Source organism: Gadus macrocephalus, chromosome 19, assembly GCF_031168955.1.
Source record: "Gadus macrocephalus chromosome 19, ASM3116895v1".
In the NCBI taxonomy this organism is placed as follows: Eukaryota; Metazoa; Chordata; class Actinopteri; order Gadiformes; family Gadidae; genus Gadus; species Gadus macrocephalus.
The window spans coordinates 3,857,634-3,879,537 of record NC_082400.1 but is presented as its reverse complement, the minus strand read 5'-3'; the positions used below and the strand labels follow the sequence as shown (position 1 = coordinate 3,879,537).

General features: G+C 46.6%; 1 protein-coding gene across 4 annotated transcripts in view; it reads left to right on the top strand.

Moving 5' to 3' along the window:
- LOC132448075 (WD repeat-containing protein 7) overlaps positions 1-19,169 on the top strand; it is a 33,217-nt gene extending 14,048 nt beyond the window's left edge. The window contains exons 15-23 of one of the 4 annotated variants that reach the window (XM_060039141.1): positions 2,026-2,221; positions 4,917-5,131; positions 8,858-9,091; positions 9,259-9,552; positions 10,850-11,046; positions 12,262-12,356; positions 15,013-15,120; positions 17,530-17,642; positions 18,828-19,169. In XM_060039141.1, the coding sequence (XP_059895124.1) occupies positions 2,026-2,221; positions 4,917-5,131; positions 8,858-9,091; positions 9,259-9,552; positions 10,850-11,046; positions 12,262-12,356; positions 15,013-15,120; positions 17,530-17,642; positions 18,828-18,986 (1,611 nt within the window). In that variant the 3' untranslated portion in view covers positions 18,987-19,169. The remainder of the gene's footprint in view (positions 1-2,025; positions 2,222-4,916; positions 5,132-8,857; positions 9,092-9,258; positions 9,553-10,849; positions 11,047-12,261; positions 12,357-15,012; positions 15,121-17,529; positions 17,643-18,827) is intronic. The other 3 variants (XM_060039143.1, XM_060039142.1, XM_060039144.1) reach the window with 3 other exon arrangements.
- Positions 19,170-21,904: the final 2,735 nt, after the last annotated feature.

Genomic DNA, 21,904 nt, shown 5'->3' with positions numbered 1-21,904 from the left:
TATGATTAATATTTCTACAAAACACACTTTATTTATTTATAACAGTCTTTACTCCACTAGGGATCCCACTAGGGAAACAATCCAAACAACTTACAGTTTTTACATGTTTTTTATTGAAGCGGTCTCAGGGAGATTACAGTGGAATCTCATGACCTGGTCATGAGATCAGCATCGAAAACCGACGAGTTGTCTACTGGAAAGATATCAGAGGGAAACTCTCAATGCTGACTTATTGCGGACAGTTATAATGGAGCAACAACCCCTTTTTGTGGTCGAGGGTATTTTCATTTTGTATTGCTGTGAATACAAGCAACCAAAGTAACCCTATATCCACCATTCGGTCACTGAATAATAAAAAAACGTCTGTTTTAAGTGACCACATAATTGCTTTATATAATCTTATGGCCATATTTCAATGAGAGCATTCACTTCCTGATTGCACAATGTCTGACCACAACTCTTTGGAATCTCGGAGAGGTTCACTTATAGCTGTCTGAAAAGACAGTTCTTTACCTCAGCTTGTGTCATCATTTTAGGCTACAATCAACCAACATGCATATAACAGATTGAGATAAGTATAGGGCTATGATATGAATGTAGTTGCCACTGTGGATGATCAATACATGTAACAGATTTAGATAAGTATAGGGCTATGATTGTAGTTTACCACTGTGGATGCAGTAAGAACACTGTGTTGAGAAACATGAATAGGCTGTTAGCTTTGTCCGACAACATGTCAAATGTCCATGGTGACACACACACACACACACACACACACACACACACACACACACACACACACACACACACACACACACACACACACACACACACACACACACACCTGATGGTGACGGTTTAAGTTTTTTCACCAACTCATTTTTCCGCTTTTTCGCTAAATAGAAATCATAGCATGTGTAGTCCAAGTCCAATTCAGTGCCATGATTTGTACTTATGTTGTTGACAAGGCGGGGGGCACGTTCAATGTAAAAGGATATAGTTTCACACATGCAGACTTTCTATGTAAGTACAATACATAAATCTACAAGAAACCTCATCTCTGGACACTTTTCTACTGGATGCTGTCATAGACGATGACATCATCTAGGAGCACCCCCAGTTTGGCAGAAGTCTTCTGATGGTCTTTGTGCGGGAAACAATCATCAAAGGTTATGACTTCTTGTATCTATGGAGATGGCATTAATGACAATATCATTAAAGTCAGTTGTTTACAGACACACACACACACACACACACACACACACACACACACACACACACACACACACACACACACACACAGTCCTATTCATTAAATGCATGCATTGGTAGGACTTTTGTTTTCTTTGTGATTCCATTGTTGATACCGTTGAAGCAGGAATCTATAATTTGTGACGTCGTCAGGTAAAGAGAACAAAGAGTGACCTACCAAAGTCAGACTTCATTATGGAAGCTGTCTTACAGCCGACAACACACTGTATATTTCTATCACCCCCGTTGGCTCCCTATTCCCATCCCTTAAACGGGGGATATAATGCTTTTTTGACTTTGCCCTTTGCTTCAGACTGTTATATGACGTTTGTATAAATGTTGTACGTCTGCTACACTGATAGGAGGCATGTCGAATATTACTTACCTAACAGTCTGACGTCAGACTGTGCAGTTGCCGTTCTAAAGTGCAGAAGGCCAGCCTCCCGGCTACCCGCAATGTTTACAACTTTTCGGGGGTGACCATTTGCGGAAACACGCAAAAAGCGTTTGGCCAATCGCAAAGTGGGCTTGCTGACCAATCACAGCAGACTGGGCTGCTCGGGAGGGGGGGCTTAAAGCAACATGATACAAATCTAATGTTGAAAGACGCTGACAGTTTTACAGAAATGAACAGTGTCAGAATAATAAGGTATTTGTAAGACACAGTCCTGTGACCATATTCTAGTGGTACCCCAAAGTGATATTGTGGACCCTAAAAAAGCATGATATTGGATCTCTAACCTCTGCCTCCCCTCTCTCCGTCGCCCCCTACAGACGCGGGTGCAGCACTGCGTGTGTTCGGTGGCCAGCGACCACTCGGTGGGGCTGCTCAGTCTGAGGGAGAGGAAGTGCATCATGCTGGCGTCCAGACACCTCTTCCCCATCCAGGTCATCAAGTGGCGGCCCGCCGACGACTACCTGGTGGTGGGCTGCTCCGACGGCTCCGTCTACGTCTGGCAGATGGACACGGGTGAGAGCGCAGGGCGGTCCAGGGGCGAGGGGGTCGGACCCCCAGCCGCAAGGCCCTGGGCTCATACTGACTCTTTGCCCCTCCCTCCTCTCCTCCTCTCCTCCTCCCCTCTCCTCTCCTCCTCTCCTCCTCTCCTCTCTCCTCTCCTCTCCTCTCCTCTCCTCTCCTCTCCTCCCCTCTCCTCCTCTGCTCCTCCCCTCCTCTCCCCTCCTCCCCTCTCCTCCTCTGCTCCTCCCCTCCTCTCCCCTCTTCCCCCCTCTCCTCTCTTCTCTCCTCCCCTCCTCTCCTCTCCTCTCTCTCCCCACCTCTCCCCACCTCTCCTCTCTCCTCTCCTCTCTCCCCTCCCCCCTGGCTACAAGCGTCTCACCAAGGGGCTAGTTAAGGTTGAAGTGCCGTGCTCAGCTCAAGGGCACCTCAGCTGTCAGGATGATGCAGGGAATTGGACCAGAAACCCTTCTATTGCTGCAGCAGGACGTTGTAGGAGAGATTCCTTTTGGCTAATTAGACTCTTTTAGCACATACCCTGGTGTAAGGTAGTGGTGCTTCTTAGCAGTGTGGCTAATTAATGTCCGCCAGTGCTGGTGTAATGTATTATAGCTTCACCGCGGTTGAGCTAACTAGCATCTGTTAGCTGATGCCCTGGAATTATGTACTGCAGGTTCTTAGGCACACTAGTGTGGCGTCTAAAGCCACTAAAGCCTTTGGCTAATCTCTAATAATAATACTAATAATGTATGGCTGTGTGGGGCCGCTGGGAATGGTGTGTGCGTGCGTGTGCGTCGGAGCGTGCGTGTGCACTGCAGAGCTTGGAGATTGCAGGGTAGCTAAGTGTGAAATTAAGAAGAGTGTGTGTGTGTGCTCAGGCGTTGGACATGTAATTGGGCGATTTCTCACAGTCCTCCATCTCTGGTACACACAGACGTGCGCTCTGAGAGGTGTCCTTGGTGCTGTGCTGGGAGTCTCTGCCTCGCTCTGCTCTCTATCGTCCTCAGCTCAGTTCAAAGTGATGTCTTTCTTAGCTCCCCTTACCTTACCTTACTTCCTACCCCTCTCCATTTCTTCTCTCTCTCACCGCCTCTTTCTCTTTGTCTCTGTGTTTTACCCAAAGTAAGAAATATCCGCAAATATTCTATAAAATAAGGAGCAGGTAGAGCGAGCTCAGGGGTAGTGTCATTGTTATGATAGTTGTATTGTTATGATAGTTGTATTGTGATGTTATGATAGTTGTATTGTTATGATAGTTGTATTGTGATGTTATGATAGTTGTTTTGTTTTGATAGTTGTATTGTGATACTATGATAGTTGTATTGTTATGGTATCTTATGATAGTTGTATTGTTATGGTATCTTATGATAGTTGTATTGTTATGATAGTTGTATTGTTATGGTATCTTATGATAGTTGTATTGTTATGATAGTTGTATTGTTATGGTATCTTATGATAGTTGTATTGTTATGATAGTTGTATTGTTATGGTATCTTATGATAGTTGTATTGTTATGATAGTTGTATTGTTATGGTATCTTATGATAGTTGTATTGTTATGATAGTTGTATTGTTATGGTATCTTATGATAGTTGTATTGTTATGATAGTTGTATTGTTATGGTATCTTATGATAGTTGTATTGTTGTTATGATAGTTGTATTGTTATGGTATCTTATGATAGTTGTATTGTTATGATAGTTGTATTGTTATGATAGTTGTATTGTGATGTTATGATAGTTGTATTGTTATGATAGTTGTATTGTGATGTTATGATAGTTGTATTGTTATGATAGTTGTATTGTGATGTTATGATAGTTGTATTGTTATGATAGTTGTATTGTTATGGTATCTTATGATAGTTGTATTGTTATGGTATCTTATGATAGTTGTATTGTTATGATAGTTGTATTGTTATGGTATCTTATGATAGTTGTATTGTTATGATAGTTGTATTGTTATGGTATCTTATGATAGTTGTATTGTTATGATAGTTGTATTGTTATGGTATCTTATGATAGTTGTATTGTTATGATAGTTGTATTGTTATGGTATCTTATGATAGTTGTATTGTTGTTATGATAGTTGTATTGTTATGGTATCTTATGATAGTTGTATTGTTATGATAGCTGTATTGTTATGATAGTTGTATTGTTATGATAGTTGTATTGTGATGTTATGATGGTTGTATTGTTATAATAGTTGTATTGTGATGTTATGATAGTTGTATTGTTATGATAGTTGTATTGTGATGTTATGATAGTAGTATTGTTAAGGTATCTTTTTTTGTGTGATGTTGTGGCTCTAGTGGCTCTGTACTGCTGTGTTACGTTGTGTTACATTGTGTTGTGTTGTGTCTCTAGGGTCTCTGGACCGCTGTGTGACGTTGTGTTACGCTGTGTGACGTTGTGTTACGTTGTGTCTAGGGGCTCTGGACAGCTGTGTGACGTTGTGTTACGTTGTGTTACGTTGTGTTGTGTTGTGTCTCTAGGGGCTCTGGACTGCTTTGTAACGTGTTACGTTGTGTTGTGTCTCTAGGGGCTCTGGACCACTGTGTGACGTTGTGTTACGTTGTGTTGTGTCTCTAGGGGCTCTGGACCGCTGTGTGACATTGTGTTACGTTGTGTTGTGTCTCTAGGGGCTCTGGACCGCTGTGTGACGTTGTGTTACGCTGTGTGACGTTGTGTTGTGTTGTGTGACTTGTGTCTCTAGGGGCTCTGGACCGCTGTGTGATGGGCATCACGGCGGTGGAGATCCTGAACGCGTGTGACGAGCTGGCCCCAGCCACGGTGGACGCCCTCAGCCACCCCGCCGTCAACCTGAAGCAGGCCATGAGCCGCCGCAGCCTGGCCGCGCTCAAGAACATGGCCACGCACAAGCTGCACACGCTGGCCTCCAACCTGCTGGCTGCCGACAGCCAGGACAAGGTACCGCCGACACCTTATACACCTTATACACCACCGGACACACACGTCCTGCACTCTGTATACACACATCATACACGTTATACACACATACATCATACACACCTCCTACACCTTATATACACACACATCATACACCGCGTCCACCTTAAATATATATATATATATATTAGACGAGCACCGTGCTGTAATGGTAACTGGAGTATGTAACCTACTTAGCAGCCAGGTCTTATTAGAAGGCAGAGCTTTGGATAGAAAAGGAGCAGGAGGAGATGGCTCTTGAGATGTTGTGGCGCTGGCGGTATTACAAATGTTGGGGTGCCACCAATATATAGATGGATAGACACGCACATGCTGGTCACCTGGGTCAGCCAGTTGGCCACAGTCTCAGACCAATTAGAACTTCCTGGGGTTGAGGCAAAGGTCAAAGCTCCTGCTATTCTGTCTCTTTTTGTGTGTGTGTGTTGGTGTGGGTGTATTTGTTTAGTGTATGTGTCTTGTGTGGGTATTTGTCGTGTGTGTGTGTGTGTGTGTGTGCAGTGTGTATGGAGCAGAGTGGTCTTGTCTCTCCGGGTTGGTGGTCATCTTAAATGTCAACATGAGAGTGTGCAATAACGAAAGCCAGTGTGTGGATTGTCCTCTCCGGGGCTCCATAGAGAGCACGTGACTAGATCCCACCATGAGCCTGTCCTATGGCTCAAAGGTCAGGGGTCAACCCATCAGCTTGGCATCCATACATACCGTAGCCTGTATATAAACACAGACCTGTGTTTACATGTAGTGGAAGTCTCTCTTGATACGTCCCCAGGTTGGACAGGTGGGGGCGGAGTCACATCATGCTGTCCTCATAGTCCGTCTCAGTCACACCTCCACATTCTCTGTCACTGGGAAGGCTTTCCAAAGGACTGAGGTCCGTCCCCATCCTAGTCTGCCCTGCCAGGACCAGCAGGCTGCTATTCAGTCTTTCGTCATAGGTATTATAATATGTAACAGGTCATTCATAATGAAATAGGGCTTTTTATTGTGGAATAACCAGTGGTGTAGCGATGAGTAGTTTTATTGAGCTGCTTCTGATTCAGGTTTGGGTGTTGAATAGTATCTGTGTGGATTGGCCGTCATAAGCTGTGTAATCACCGTTATTTGGTCGTCGAGGGACCAGCAATCTCACACACACACTGCCATCTTCCCCTGAGTCTTTGTCTATTGCGCTCTCTCTCATATATATATATATATATATATTTCTCTCCGTCATTCTTCTCCAATATAAACTCACATAATGATTCCACACCCCCCCACTGACACCTGCAAGTCACTTAGTTTGTGTGTGTGTGTGTGTGTGTGCGTGTGCGTGTGCGTGTGTGTGTGTGTGTGCACCATGCTGTGTGATTGCAGATAATGATTGTGAAATGTCGTCAAAATGACCTACCTATTGTCCCAAACCACTTTGTGTGTGTGTGTGTGTGTGTGTGTGTGTGTGTGTGTGTGTGTGTGTGTGTGTGTGTGTGTGTGTGTGTGTGTGTGTGTGTGTGTGTGTGTGTGTGTTTTGTAACTTGCTCTTGTTGTGGTGTCAGTATCTGTCGTGATGGCTGTTGCTTTGTTTGATTGCAGAGAGAGGGGAATACTGAAAGGCAGAGCGAAGAAGCTAGAGGCAGAGAAAGGTAGAGAGAGTGAGAGCGGGAGATAGATAGAATGGGCTAAATGGGAGCAGTGGAATGGTCTCCATCAAATGGTTTTGATGGAGACCATTTTGGTCTGTTTTCTTCATTTTGGTCATTTGAAAATCAAAAGAAGGAGAAGACAGCTTGCTGAGTGGTCATTAATACCAAAACAGCGAAAAGGCACATTTATTTTACATTTAATATTTTCTCATAAAATTCCCTAATGTACATTAACTGACTAATTGATTTTCTTTACAGTGGAAATCCCATAGTGCCAAATAAAGCAAATAATAATACCATTTGCAGCAGGGCATTCTCTCCTGTAGTTGCTCTCCTCTATCTCTAGGTGGCAGTGTTCAACCATCAGTAGGCCAACACAAACGATCCTCTGAAACACACAAAGGATCATGGCTGGGGAAACACCTTGGTTCCTTGACATTAAACAACAACATGTCCCCTCTGCGTGTGTATTCCAACGTTAACGCACGGCAACATCCTAAAATTAAATCCTATACCATTGAAAAGCAGCATATTCTGAAAAATGTTATTCAATTAGCAGACACTTTAACCCTCATAGAGTAACATCGTGGTAGGGGTTAGGACATCCTGCACTAGCTTGTCTACAGGTGACTGGGGACATTGAACCCAGAACCTTTCAGCTGGGAGACAAACGCCCTCACCACTCAACGATCCACCGAAAGGCTTTTAATCTTGGCCTTTGTCTCCCACACATGATCTTCACATGATTGTCAACATGTTTTCACTCACAACAGCCCCCCACTCTAACAGCCTTTATATTAGACCTCGCAAACAGCCAGAAGAGGTGTGTGTGTGTGTGTGTGTGTGTGTGTGTGTGTGTGTGTGTGTGTGTGTGTGTGTGTGTGTGTGTGTGTGTGTGTGTGTGTGTGTGTGTGTGTGTGTGTGTGTGTGTGTGTGTGTGTGGGGCTAATGATTGTGCTGGCATCTCCCCTCCTCTGTTCTCTTCCTTTATTCTCCCCTGCTCCCAGCCTTCTCCTTTCTTCTCACCCTCCCCTTCTTCTGTCTCTTTTAGTCTGAATCTCTCCTTCACCCCTCTCTCTCTCTCTCTCTCTCTCTATCTCTCTCTCTCTCTCTCTCTCTCTCTCTCTCTCTCTCTCTCTTCTAGTCGTCCGTCTCCCTCCCTCTCCTCTTTCTCTCTCCCTCTCCTCTCCCTCCCAGTCTCCAGTCTGCCTCCATCTTTCACCCCCTCTCTCTCTTCCAGTCCGTCTCTGTGTCTCTCTCCCTCGTTCTGTCGCCATGGATTTTTCCCCCGATGACTAGAAACCGTGTCTAACGGACACTGTGTCCGTCTGCGTCTGTCTCCGTCTGTCTGTTCCTCTTGTCTGCACACACACACACACACACACACACACACACACACACACACACACACACACACACACACACACACACACACACACACACACACACACACACACACACACACACACACACACACAACTGCCAATGGTCAACGTGCTAATATGAGAGTCAATGTTTATTGTATTAGCAGACACCTGAATGGGCCAGTGTGTACAGCAGGCTGTTTGTTTACATGCTAACCACTAAGTGGGTTGGTTGGTGGGGATGTGCGTGTGTGTGTGTGATGTGTAGTGGTAGTCTATTTAAAGTGTGTTTACATAAACATGCACTTTTCCGCGCCATACACCATTGTATTTCCGATGTTAAATCTGTGATAGATAATTATCAGGTCAGATGAATGTTATCCTAGAGATATCATGTCATGAATGATGGCAGCTTATTGTAAACAAAGCAGAGTGGAATAGCTTGGGTTTAATGAGCATATTTCAGACAGGAAAGAGTCAACCCCACCGCAGAATGTCTTTATATCTATTGATTTAACCATCGTAGTAACTCTGTTCCCCGTTCGTCCCGGCATTGACAGTGGTTCGGGGTCCACAGTACAACGTCACAATAACCTGAGGCTACGAGAGCCGATGTTACATACCGAAGCATGCGCTACTTATTCGGCGTCTGACCGGGCACGCCTCACGGTTGCTTCGCGCGTGTCCCCTTCCCCTCTGGTTACCAGGGCAACCTACCAAAGTACTCCCACAACTCCCTGGTGGTGCAGTCCATGAAGACCAACGTGACGGATCCCGACATGCACGTGCTGTTCTTCGACGTGGAGGCGGTGATCATCCAGCTGCTGACGGAGGAGGCGCAGCGGCCCAGCCCCACCATGGTGTCCCCCGAGAGCCTGCAGAAGAGCCAGGCCGGCCCCGACAAGGGAGGCTCCTTCCTGGCCAACAAGATCTTCAAACAGGTGCTGTGCCGGTCTCATAAGGGGGCGTGTCCCCCCAGGTGTGTGATGGTGGGGTGGGGTCACCCTACCGGGTTGGCCCAGTAAACTGTGTCGGCTGGGGGTAAAATGGGAGCTCTCTGAATAAGAAACAAACTAAATATCCCCCCTCCCCCCCCCCCCACCACCAGGTCAAAGAGACCATGAAGGAGACCATCAAGGAGCACCTGATGGATGAAGACGAGGAGGAGGAGGAGGAGATGAGGAGGCGCGAGGAGAAGTCCAAGTCCCTGAGCCTGCTGGAGTACAACCTGACCATGGACACGGCCAAGCTGTTCATGTCCTGCCTCCACGCCTGGGGCCTGGACTGCGGCCTGGACGCCGTCTGCCTGGAGCGCCTGGGCATGCTGAAGCCCCACTGCCCCATCTCCTTCGGCCTCATCTCCCGCGGAGGACACATGTCCCTCATGCTGCCCACCTTCAAGGTAACCGGGCCCTTCACTGCGGTTCAGCAGGCCTGCCGCTGGCTCACAGACGTCGGTCGGGCTGAAGGCATCGGCCCTTTCTGAGCAGGCTTTACTTAAGCTCCAGTGGCTATGACTCAGTAGCATCACGTTGTGAGGTTGCAGGTTGCGACCAACTGCATGTCCCCTCCCTCCCACCCCCCCTGTATATGTCGTAGGACGGGCCGGAGGTAACAGTCTATCTCACACACAGTCCTCTTATTGAATTCATAGTGGTGAACTACATTGATAGACCTGTAATTACTGCTTTCTGTTACATGTATTGATCATTCATCTGGATAGCAGTCAGTGCTGCAAGCCAGTGTTTAATGGCAGTGCGGTATTGTGAATACTGGCCGTGCGGTTTGCGGTCATGTTATCAACTGTTTTGTATCGGATACCAACTCTCTCTCTTTTAGTAGAACAGGGAAACTACCACAAAACGAACCTCTCCAAATCCTGGACGCATTCTGTAATTTACACCCAATTATCATAACTATCATAACCCCTCACCAGCGCTTGGTGTTGACGTTGGGTTGGGTTCTCTTTGAGGGTAAAGATACAAAATAAGGATCACAAATGGGTCTGTTCATGGGGATATCATGCCCCCCTCCTGCCTACAACTTTAAGCCCATATTTTGGATTGAACTAAAAACGTGTTGTCTCCAGCGCTGTTTGTCCGTTCTGGGCTAATGTAGAAACATGGCGGTACAACATGGCGGCCCCCATGGGAGAGGACCCGCCCCCTATGTTGATTTAAAGGCCTCATGTAAAGTAGAGGAAGCAGGATTCTTATTTTTATGGGAGAATACACTAATTAAAACATACTTATGAATATTATATTCCCGCTAAAACTGTCCCGCTGGATGACGTTCAGTTCTACACACTGCCCCTTTAAGACATCGCCTTTTCTTCAGGGCTTTTACTTTGGTAGTCTGTTATTAGACATTAACATACCTGCACTCTTAGGTATAAAATAGAAACTGCAGTCTCATCTAATATGACAATAAAACAAAACAGTTTTACGTTACTGTAATACAACCTTGTAGCATGCAAACTACATCTTTCCTTACCGCCTGTGCCTTAAAATATTGATCGTGAATCAATAAATGACCCCCTGTCTCTCTCTCTGTCTCCCTCTGTCTCCCTCTGTCTCTCTCTCTGTCTCTCTCTGTCTGTCTGCCTCTCTCTCTCTCTCTCTCCCTCTTTCCCTCCCTCCCTCCCTCTCGCTCTCTCTCCCTCCCTCCCTCCCTCCCTCCCGCTCCCTCTCCCTTCCCAGGAGGCCTTGCTCCGTCAGCTGTCCCAGGCTGCCGGCCGGACTCTGGCCCCGGCGGACATCGTGGGTAACGGGACGTACGGGGTGTCCCGGGCCGTCAGCACCCAGCACCTGCTGTCGGTCATCTCCCTGGCCAACACCCTGATGGGCATGACCCACGCCTCCTTCATCGGGGAGCACATGAAGAAGGCTCCCGTCAGGTACGCATCACATAGATATGTCTACATGTAGAGCCACGCCTGTCACCTGTTAGCTCCGCTGTAATCCGCCATCATCCCCCTTCACTGTCGCATGGTCGCTCTTGTCATTAGAAAACGAATGTGGAAAGTAAGCAGAATAAGGTTTAAGAGGCTTGATGAGGCTGGAGGTGTCTTGACTTGCCAATGTCTGACTGTGGAACCGACCAACAGTTGAAGTTTGACGGCGTAACAGGACCCCAGGCCGTAGAGCGGCGCATCGTACTGCAGTCTGAAAACTGGATTTGCACATTCAAGCTAATGGGGCTGGCCCCCACAGCGCGCTCGCATGCTATTTGTCATGATGTTACTCCATTGATGTGCGAATGCCCTCCTGAAATCACTGATCACAATAATACCTTTCTGCCATTAAGAGTCCCACGCGCAGCAGCCCCGTGCACGCACACATCAATAAACACACATCTCGGCCACGCGGCTGGAATAATGTGAGGGGAAACACTGGAGGGGTGTATTTTTAATAGAGAGGGAGAGACAGGGCTCTGTGTTTGATGTACAGGAAACAGGACGTGGCTTGTTTCTGTTCAGTGTGAAAGTGAAACACTGAAACTTTCCCTCCGCCTCTGCTGTCAGCTCTGGACTGATGAATATTTCACTGCTGCCTCTTTTGCTTTTTAATGTCCTTATATTATATTTAAGAGGTGTGTGTGTGTGTGTGTGTGTGTGTGTGTGTGTGTGTGTGTGTGTGTGTGTGTGTGTGTGTGTGTGTGTGTGTGTGTGTGTGTGTGTGTGTGTGTGTGTGTGTGTGTGTGTGTGTGTGTGTGTGTGGTTTAGAGACTACCAAATCTCAGTGTTGGTATCAATGTTCTTCCAGAATCCTGTGTTTCTGTCTCTGGAGTAAAACACACACAGTGCGCTCTGTACTCTCTGCCTTTGTGTACTCTCCAGCTTGTACAGAATGGAAGAAGTTGTGCGAGTTGAAGAGTGCGAGGTTATGGCTTTAACTTCCTGTGCCTGCTCCTCCTCCCTGCTCCCCTTCCTCTCCAATGCGTTCCTTCTCGGTCCTCTCCTCCTCCTCCTCCTCCTCCTCCTGCTCTTCCTCCTCCTCCTCCTCTGTCTCCTCCTCCTCTTCCTCTGTCTCCTCCTCCTCCTGCTCCTCCTCCTCCTCCTCCTCCTCCTCCCTCCTCCTCCTCACGTCCTCCTCTCTGTGTTCCTGTCCAGACCTCCCAGACCCGGGACCCCTGAGAGCCCCCGCAGGACCGCCTCCAGCGGCCCCCCGCCCTCCAGCCCCGCCATGCAGGCCCAGATCAAACAAGGTAAGGGCCCCATAACACAGCTCGGAGGGCCCCCGACACAACCCGGGGGCCGGCCGGCCGAACCTATCGGGAACCCGGGGGCCAGACCTGTCGGGGGCCGGGGGAAGTTGGGTGTCCGGGTTTGTTGGGGCGGCGTGCAAGAACCTAAAGTAGGGGTTATTATTGATCATGTATTATTACGGTTTCCTTTAGTGGAAAGGAAGTACCAAAGACTGCCTCCTTCTCTCAATGGTAGTGTGTGGAGAAAAGGACAGACTCACACACACACACACACACGCGCACACACACACACACACACACACACACACACACACACACACACACACACACACACACACACACACACACACACACACACACACACAAGCTGTTGTCAAACGGGTACGGCGGTGCTCCCACCCATTGGTACACGGGGACAAACTGTGACACCAGCGTGAGCACCGAGGCATAAATATCACAATCACTTCCCTCTCCAACCTGATGGGCTGTGTTCCACACCATCAGACAAACCCTCCGACACACACACACACACACACACGCACACACACACGCACACGCACACGCACACAGGCACGCACGAGCGCAAACACGCTTTGCACACACACAGGCACGCACGCGCACACGCGCGCCTGCACACGTACACACACGCTTGCACACACACACACACACACACATTTAGGTAAACACACACACACAGCCACATGTGCCAGAGGGAGGCAGCGCTCCACGCGTGTTAGGGGCCCCCAGGCTTTTGTCACGCCATAATGGGGGCCAAGCGTGCCCTCTCATTCACGCCACACGCCCATTCACCGCCCCTCACGACCTGACACACTAGCAGCACGCGTCCCCCCACCCCCCTGCAGGGCTCTGATAGGTCGGTTGGACAGAGCAGTTAGCATTAGCCCAGTGTGTCGGGGGGCCGGGGGGGCCGAGGGGGCCCCGGGACCATTGTCATGGAAATGAGGCGGGGGGCCCGTGGCTGCAGAAGCCCAGCCTGAGCGGGCTGCGCGGGGCTGCAGGGGGAGAGGGTTAAGTGTGACAGAACAAAGGGCCGGGGCTCTTTTAACATCCAACTTACCAGCACACTAGCCTACTTACTAAGCTACTCCCCTACTCTACCTACTTACCTACTAAACCACCTAGTTACTAACCTACTTACCTAGTAATTGACTCATTTACTTACTTACCTACTTACTAACCTACTTGCCTTCTAAACCACCTATTTACTAACCTACTTACCTAGTATTTTACTTATTTACTAAACTTGCCTACTTAGCTTCTTATTAGGCAAGTAACAGAACTTACTTATTTACTAATTCACTTGCTTACGAGGTAGGTAAGTAGCTTATCTATTTGCTTATGTACGTACTTACTTACTTGCATACTTAGTAAGTTAGTAGGTAGCTTACTTTGTCTTTTTATTGAATGAAGAAACGTCCAGAGAATGGTGTTTCTGTTTTCCACCCAACCCCAACGCTAGAGCAAGCTTGGAGGTTATGCTGAATGATAATAGTTCCTTAAACAACAGTCGTATACTCTTCTCTGTTGCACACACACCATCACTGGATAGTGTTCCTGCGTGTGTGTTTGAAATGAAATGTGTCTAATTAGTGCGGACTATTCCAGTCATAAAATAACCCTGTTTTATATAGTCTGCAATGCACTGTATCAATCCAGTTTACAATGTGAACCACGTTTTAGTGGTATTGGGGATGAGAAGGTCCTATTAGTGGCGATATGAGATCAATGTGAAGACCTCGTGGTGGACCCCCGCCATATGGAGCATAAGACCACCATGTTGGAGGCTAGCTGGTAGAAATCCACTGCTGATCGCATCAAACTATCTTCCTCGTTGCTCTCATCTTCCTTTCTTTCTTTTTCTTTCTCTTTTCTTTCATCCTTCCTGTCTATTCATCTGATTTCTCTCTGTCTTCCTGTCTATTCCGTTTCTTTGTCTTCTTCTCTTTCTTCCTAGCCATCCTTCTTTCTTTCTGTCTTTTTTCTTTCTTTCATTCATTCACGGTTTATCTGTTGACACCTGCCTCTCGATCTCTATCGCTCTCTCGCTCTCTCGCTCTCTCGCTCTCTCGCTCTCTCGCTCTCTCGCTCTCTCGCTCTGTCTCTATCTGTCTATCTTTCTCTCTGTCTGTCTCTCTCTGTCTGTCTCTCTATCGGTCTCTCTCTCTCTGTCTCTGGTCTGATGTGTGTACCTGTGTTTATATGTTATATAACTATGCTTGTAAGCTTATTACATCGGTATTAGTTGCTTCAAAATTTATTTTGAACAATATAAATATTTTAACATTAAAGAACTGCAAAAAAAAAAAATCTGCATTATAGGAATCCTCCTAGTATAAAATGACATGGGGTAGATTGGAGACCAAACTGTTTACTTTGATAAATAATTGCATCATTTATTTGTGCTTCTTACGCTTTTCTCTGCTCTTTCCTCATCAAATTCCTTTTCCAATGTCTTGAAACGTTCATGTTGTTTATGATCTTCTGCTAACCATTTCTTCCCTGCCTGTAAAGTATGTTCTACATAGACTCTCTTATCTCTCCCGACATCGTCTGTTGTCCTTTTTCTTTTGGCGTCTTGCGCTCCTTTGCTCCTCGTCCTAACATTGTGACCGTGTCTCCTCTCTTCCTTTGCAAGCTGCCACCACTCCTGCTTCTCTAGGGGCCCCAGTACGGCCACCTCGGGGCCCCTCTGGTGCCCCTAGCCAGGGCCCTGCCTCTCATAGCATCCCCTCAGTCAACGAAGGTACACAGTAGGGACGGGTAGCGCCAGGGACCTCAAATACGCCTTCATGCTGCTTCCTGCCGCTCCATCCTCTTCTCTCGCCGCTGTTACTCCTTTGATGAGTGTCTTTGTGCGTAGCTCCTCCACCCCTCGCCCCATGCCTCTGTCTCTGTCACTACCGGCCCCTCTCTGGTCCGGTCAGGTCCTCATCTCAGGTGTCCCCTCGCAGCGTCTTTATCCTGGTTTTGTCTCCAGCTCCGTCTGTCTGTCTGCCCTCGTGTTGTGTGCCGTTTTTTGTCTGTCCATCACGGTCTCGGTGTGTGCATGCTTGCTCTTTTCACATGAGGAAAGGCTGTTATATTACAATACTAACTCCTGATTGGCTGAACCCTTACAAGTCCTCATTGAGCTGGTTGACTCCATGAGTCCTTGTTCTAATTTCATTAACCTCATATTCCTCTCAACCTTTTCAGAGATTCATCAAATGATCACAGGGGAAATCTTATATTTTTGATGTTCAAATTTCAAGTTTGACGGCGTAAGAAATTTGAATTTAGAAATGCAATATTTCTGTCATTTTTTTAATTATTTGTAGGTTTGACATGATATTCTCGAAATATATCTCTTTGTTCAACAGGATGTTCATCTTTTGGTGAATGACTGAATCACTTGTTTTGATCACTAAAATCTTTATTTACATCTGTTGAAAAAGCAAGCCTGCTCGCAAACCCCCAGCCTGTCCAGAACTTTAGCTAGCGGTCAGTCGTCTGTAGAGGACCTCTCCACTGTCGGCTGCAGTGGAACTAGAGGTCGATCAACTTTCAACCTTCTAACACCGGAGTCCGGCTTTTAAGAGAATGATCAACCATCTAGCGCTAGACGCCACTGGCTGATGAATTTGATTGGTTTTAATCCATTGTATGCCGTTTTCGAAGAATTGGCTTGAAGGATTGCTCGACTTCTAGTTGTGTATTATAACTTGATGATGAATGTTTTTAAAATTCTGTAACAAATTCCTGTCTTCTTGTATTTCAATGATGGAGGTAAGTTTATTGCGGTCTGGCAAAGAAATGTCAAGATTTCTTGCTTCTTCCAGCCTACTATTTAACCATTCATGGTCCATTACATAGACCCAGTGCGGTTATCCCAGTTTACATATATTGATCTGATATATGTTCCTCCAACATCTGGTTTATTTTCAATCTCCATACATCAACATTTCAGAATGTGTTTCTCTCAAATGTAAGAGGTGGTTGTTCTTCTGTCTGTTTGGTGGACAATATCAGTGTTTCAAATGTATTTAACTCTCAGGAATTAAATAGGTGAAACTCAACACAATATTGTGACATTTCAATGTTTTGTTGTTTTTCTACATAGCACATGTCATGTTAATGTGGAAGCTCCATTCGACCAATGCTAAGTTAATGCTAAGATTGAGAATTAACAAACCAGCTACCTAAAACTAGTGGTTGAGTTAGCCTAGCTGCTACCACAGAATGATGGCCGAACCTCGGTTTGCTCGCTGAGTAATGCTATCAATGCTAATAATTTTGGCTACTATTAGCTATTATTGTACTTGCTAGTGTGGGGAGCATTCCATGTGAGTGTGACGGTGCGTGGACCTGAAAAGAGTGAACGTCATGATATTGTTGACAATATTGTTGCCAGGATATTGTGGATCAAGTCGTCTTCTTTTTGAGTCTTGTCTTCTGTCAGCCCGGAGGATTTCATTTAAATGAATCCTTCAGACAAAACATTGTTTCATCGATCCACCACAGAGCTGGTCGATTTTAAACATCTCTCGGAATATTCTGGATGTACGTGATTTTGTTTTTCTTGTGTGTTTGAGTGATGGATGTATGTAAATGTATATGAATTTAAAACGTAGCCTCAGTTATCTGTAGCATCACATGACTGGGGTAACGGTGGCTGTCCTCAAGCTAACTGCCAGACTGTAGAGATGCTTGATACTAATTCTGACATGTTTTAATCCCCTTCCAGGGGATTCTCGTTAAACAACGAGTCTCGTAATATGTGCCTTAGGCTAGAGCCGAAATTAAAGAGATGTAATTTAAACATTGCACACACTACACCAGACTGTATCATCTTACAGTGCTATTTCTTACCCCTACAAACACACATGTACTCACGCTGAGAGCTGAATAGCTTTAGATAATAAACCACAACCCCTTAGTTTAGCCCCTAGCTGCATCCTTATTTCAAAGGTATGTCTTTTTAGTTTGTATATGCACGTGTGTGTATGTTGATATCTCTTGGTATATATTATAAATTCTCTGATATTCTCCGTGTGTGTGTGTGTGTGTGTGTGTGTGTGTGTGTGTGTGTGTGTGTGTGTGTGTGTGTGTGTGTGTGTGTGTGTGTGTGTGTGTGTGTGTGTGTGTGTGTGTGTGTGTGTGTGTGTGTGTGCAGGGTGGAGCCAGCTGGCTGCGATGCACTGTGTGATGCTCCCTGACCTGTTAGGGAAGTTCAGACCTCCTCTCCTGGAGATGTTGGCTCGGCGGTGGCAGGACCGCTGTCTGGAGGTACACACACACACACACACACACACACACACACACACACACACACACACACACACACACAGCTCTATACATGCCCTGTGTATGATGGATGGGACTCGGCTGAGACCTCAGCATACCATATTACAAAAAGTTTGGAGTGCCCATGTATTGCAATTCTGTTCATATTGCTATTCTGTGAACGTACTGTGGAAGCCAAGAACCCGGTTCTTGCATTATTCTTGCATAACATATATTTTAATAATAATAATAATAATACATTTAATTTAGAGGCGCCTTTCAAGACACCCAAGGTCACCTTACAGAGCATATAGTCATCATTCAAAACTATGTAAAACAGACTAGGAATAAAAGGAAAACAGAGGTTAAACATGAAGAATAATAATAATTAATAACACTCAAAGACGCCTAAAGTGAAGGGGGGACCTCACTAACCACCACCAATATGTAGCACCCACTTGGGTGATGCACGGCAGCCAATCGGTGCCAGAACGCTCACTACACACCAGCTTGAGGTGGAGAGTTAGGGATGAGGTGGAGAGTGAGGGAAAATAACATATTTAAACACTATCGACCATATTTAAACACTGTCGATCACATTTAAACAATATCGACCACATGTAAACACTATCGACCACATTTAAACACTATCGACCATATTTAAACACTATGGACCACATGTAAACCCTATCGACCACATGTAAACACTATCGCCCACATTTAAACACTATCACCCACATTTAAACACTATGGACCACACGTAAACCCTATCGACCACATTTAAACACTATCGCCCACATTTAAACACTATCGCCCACATTTAAACACTATGGACCACATTTAAACACTATGGACCACATGTAAACCCTATCGACCACATGTAAACCCTATCGACCATATATAAACACTATCGACCACATTTAAACATGTAAACCCTATCGACCACAATTAAACACTATCGACCACAATTAAACACTATCGACCACATTTAAACATGTAAACCCTATCGACCACATTTAAACACATTAAACATTTTCCAACCCCCTAATGTGTATACTGTATGCATGAGTCTAAATCGGTTACTTCCACAAAATCATTGTCGGTCATCACTGACGAGTATAGTTACCTGAGGATGTGTTCCTGCTCTGTGCCAGGTTGGTTTCACTCTCTCACACCTTCTGGTTTCAGGTACGAGAAGCAGCCCAAGCACTGCTATTGGCTGAGCTCAGGAGGATCGGTCAATCAGGACGCAAGGATACCATTGACCTGTGGGCCCCCTACCTGCCTCAGTATGTGGACAGCGTCAGCTCCCGTAAGTACTGCAGACCAGTTATTGAACTACTGTGAATCACTCTGTACAAGTACTGGTACTAGATATGTAAGTACTGATGGAGTACAAATACTGACACTTAGTTGGTGGGAGGTGGTAGACAGAAGAGAAGATGAGCATAAAATGGTAGGGAGAGGGATGGGTACAGGACCAGAGAGAGAAAGAGGGACTGGGACAGACAGAGAGAGGAGAGGATGGATGAGGAGAAACGGAGAAGGGAAGAGGGATGGGGAGGGGAAAATGGATGAGAGAGACAGCGAGATGGAGAGAGACAGAGGTAGGGAGAGACGGAAAGGGACAGAGAGAGGGATATATTTGAAAAGGGAAAAGGAGGGAGATGGAAAGAAGGATGTGAGGTGAAAGAGCGAGAGACACTGAGGGAAAGAAGGATGCCGAGAACGAGGGACAAAGAGAGGGGTGTAAAGGGAAACGGGGATGGAGAGGTAGAAGGGTTGCTCTCAGTCCGGAGACGGGTGAAAGTGAGAAAGATGAGAGAGTGTTAAATAACTGCAGTAAAAAGGTAGATGAATAAACAATGTTTTTGAGAGGACACTTGTGACTGTGAGCACTTCCAGGGACTGTGTGTGCCAGCGTCTCCTGTCTTGGTGCCCTTTCTGGACTTTGTTTTGGTCTGTGTCGACGGTTGTTTGTGCGTGCGTGTGTGCTGTTGCAGTGCTTGTGTGTGGGAGTGTGCGTGTGCTTGCCTCCTGTCACATCTGCAGTGGTTGCCCTGTGGATGCTGGCGGAGTCGGTCCCTCTGGGGAGCGGTTGTCATGGCAACGGGTGCTGGTCAGTGTAGTGTTACCACGGTATCGCTGCGGGCAGGGATGGTTGGGGGGATGGGGAATGGGAGGGGGAGGGGCTGGCTGTGACCTCAGGGGAGGGGGGAGGGAGGGAGGGGGGCAGGAAGGAAGGTGAGAGGGGTCACTGAATCTGATCTTCTCTTTGTCTGTGCAGCGGCAGCAGAAAATAGCACAGCATGGAACACACTGTCTGTAGCTATCTCTGTCTGTCTGTAGCTAACTCTGTCTGTCTGTCTGGATATAGCTACCTGTATCTGTCTGTAGCTAACTCTATCTGTCTGTCTGTCTGTAGCTACCTGTATCTGTCTGTAGCTAACTCTATCTGTCTGTCTGTCTGTAGCTACCTCTGTCTGTCTGTCTGTCTGTAGCTACCTCTGTCTGTCTGTAGCTAACTCTGTCTGTCTGTAGCTACCTCTGTCTGTCTGTAGCTGTCTCTATCTGTCTGTCTGTTGTTACCTCTATCCGTCTGTCTGTTGTTATCTCTATCTGTCTGTCTGTTGTTACCTCTATCTGTCTGTCTGTTGTTACCTCTATCCGTCTGTCTGTTGTTACCTCTATCCGTCTGTCTGTTGTTACCTCTATCTGTCTGTCTGTTGTTACCTCTATCTGTCTGTCTGTTGTTACCTCTATCTGTCTGTCTGTTGTTACCTCTATCCGTCTGTCTGTTGTTACCTCTATCTGTCTGTCTGTTGTTACCTCTATCTGTCTGTCTGTTGTCACCTCTATCTGTCCATGTTTTTATGACTGACTGTCGGTCTGTCTGTTTATGACTGTTGTGCCTCGATCTGTCTTCTGACTGTTTAACCTGTTACTCCCTCTCCTCTCTCGTGTGTGTGTGTGTGTGTGTGTGTGTGTGTGTGTGTGTGTGTGTGTGTGTGTGTGTGTGTGTGTGTGTGTGTGTGTGTGTGTGTGTGTGTGTGTGTGTGTGTGTGTGTGTGTGTGTGTGTGTGTGTTGAACTTGAGCAGGGGTGTCAGGATACCTGACACACTCTGCCTTCTCCAGCACTTCTACCGAGCTTCTTAAAGGTCATCCTGTTGTGTGTGAGCGAGAGAGTTGCACTTAGATAGTGAGTTGGTGACATTTCAACAGTGCCTACATCCTACACCCTTCTGCACCAGGCATGCTTTTAAAGAACTACAGTAGCTGTGAGCTCTGTGAGCTCTGTGGTGGAGCTGTGAGCTCTGTGGTGGAGCTGTGAGCTCTGTGGTGGAGCTGTGAGCTCTGAGGTGGAGCTTAGAGCTGTGGGGTGGAGCTGTGAGCTGTGTGGTGGGGTGGGGTGGTGCAGGGAGCTCTGTGGTGGAGGCGCTGTAAAGAGACCCCTCCATCAGCAGCATGCGTGAGTGGGCAGGGAGAAAGCCAGGCCAGGGTTCCTCCTACTGGTGGTCCTCACATGCTTCACAGCTTCTATTCAAACACACTCTTCATTCACACACACACGCGCACACGTTGAACTCGTGCACACACACACACACACACCTAGAGAGAGAGTTCATTAGACGCGTGCACGCCCTCACACACTCCCAGCTGTGTGTTTGTAACCATATGTAGCAGCTGTTGGCTCTTTGATCACAGCAAGTCATCAGCAGTAACTATTTCCTCTCTCTCCACGACTTCTCAATTCACTCTCTGCCCCGCACGCCCCTCCCATATGATTAGTCCTGCTCTCCTTTTTCTTATTCTTTCCTTCTTTCATTGTACTTTTGTTATTTAATTTCCGATTTTATTTTTTTTTTTTTTCCTCTTCTCCTTCTGTTTTTCTTTTCTCTTTATTTTTTTCTTTCGCATTCTGTGCCGTCTCCCTCACAGCACACCGCAGGGATGTGTGTGTGTGTGTGTGTGTGTGTGTGTGTGTGTGTGTTGTGTGTGTGTGTGTGTGTGTGTGTGTGTGTGTGTGTGTGTGTGTGTGTGTGTGTGTGTGTGAGTATGTAATTGTATGGGTAGCTGTGTGTGGATCGATGAGCATGGCCAGGGTGATTTAATGGGCGACCCGCGCTCTGTCTATCAGAGAAGAGAGAGAGAAACCAGGAGAGAAAGAGGGGGGGGGGGGGGGGTGAAGGGGATTAAAAAGAGAGGAGGACAGATAGAGGGGGTGGAGAGAGAGAGGGGTGTGTAGGTTCTTGTTATCTGACTA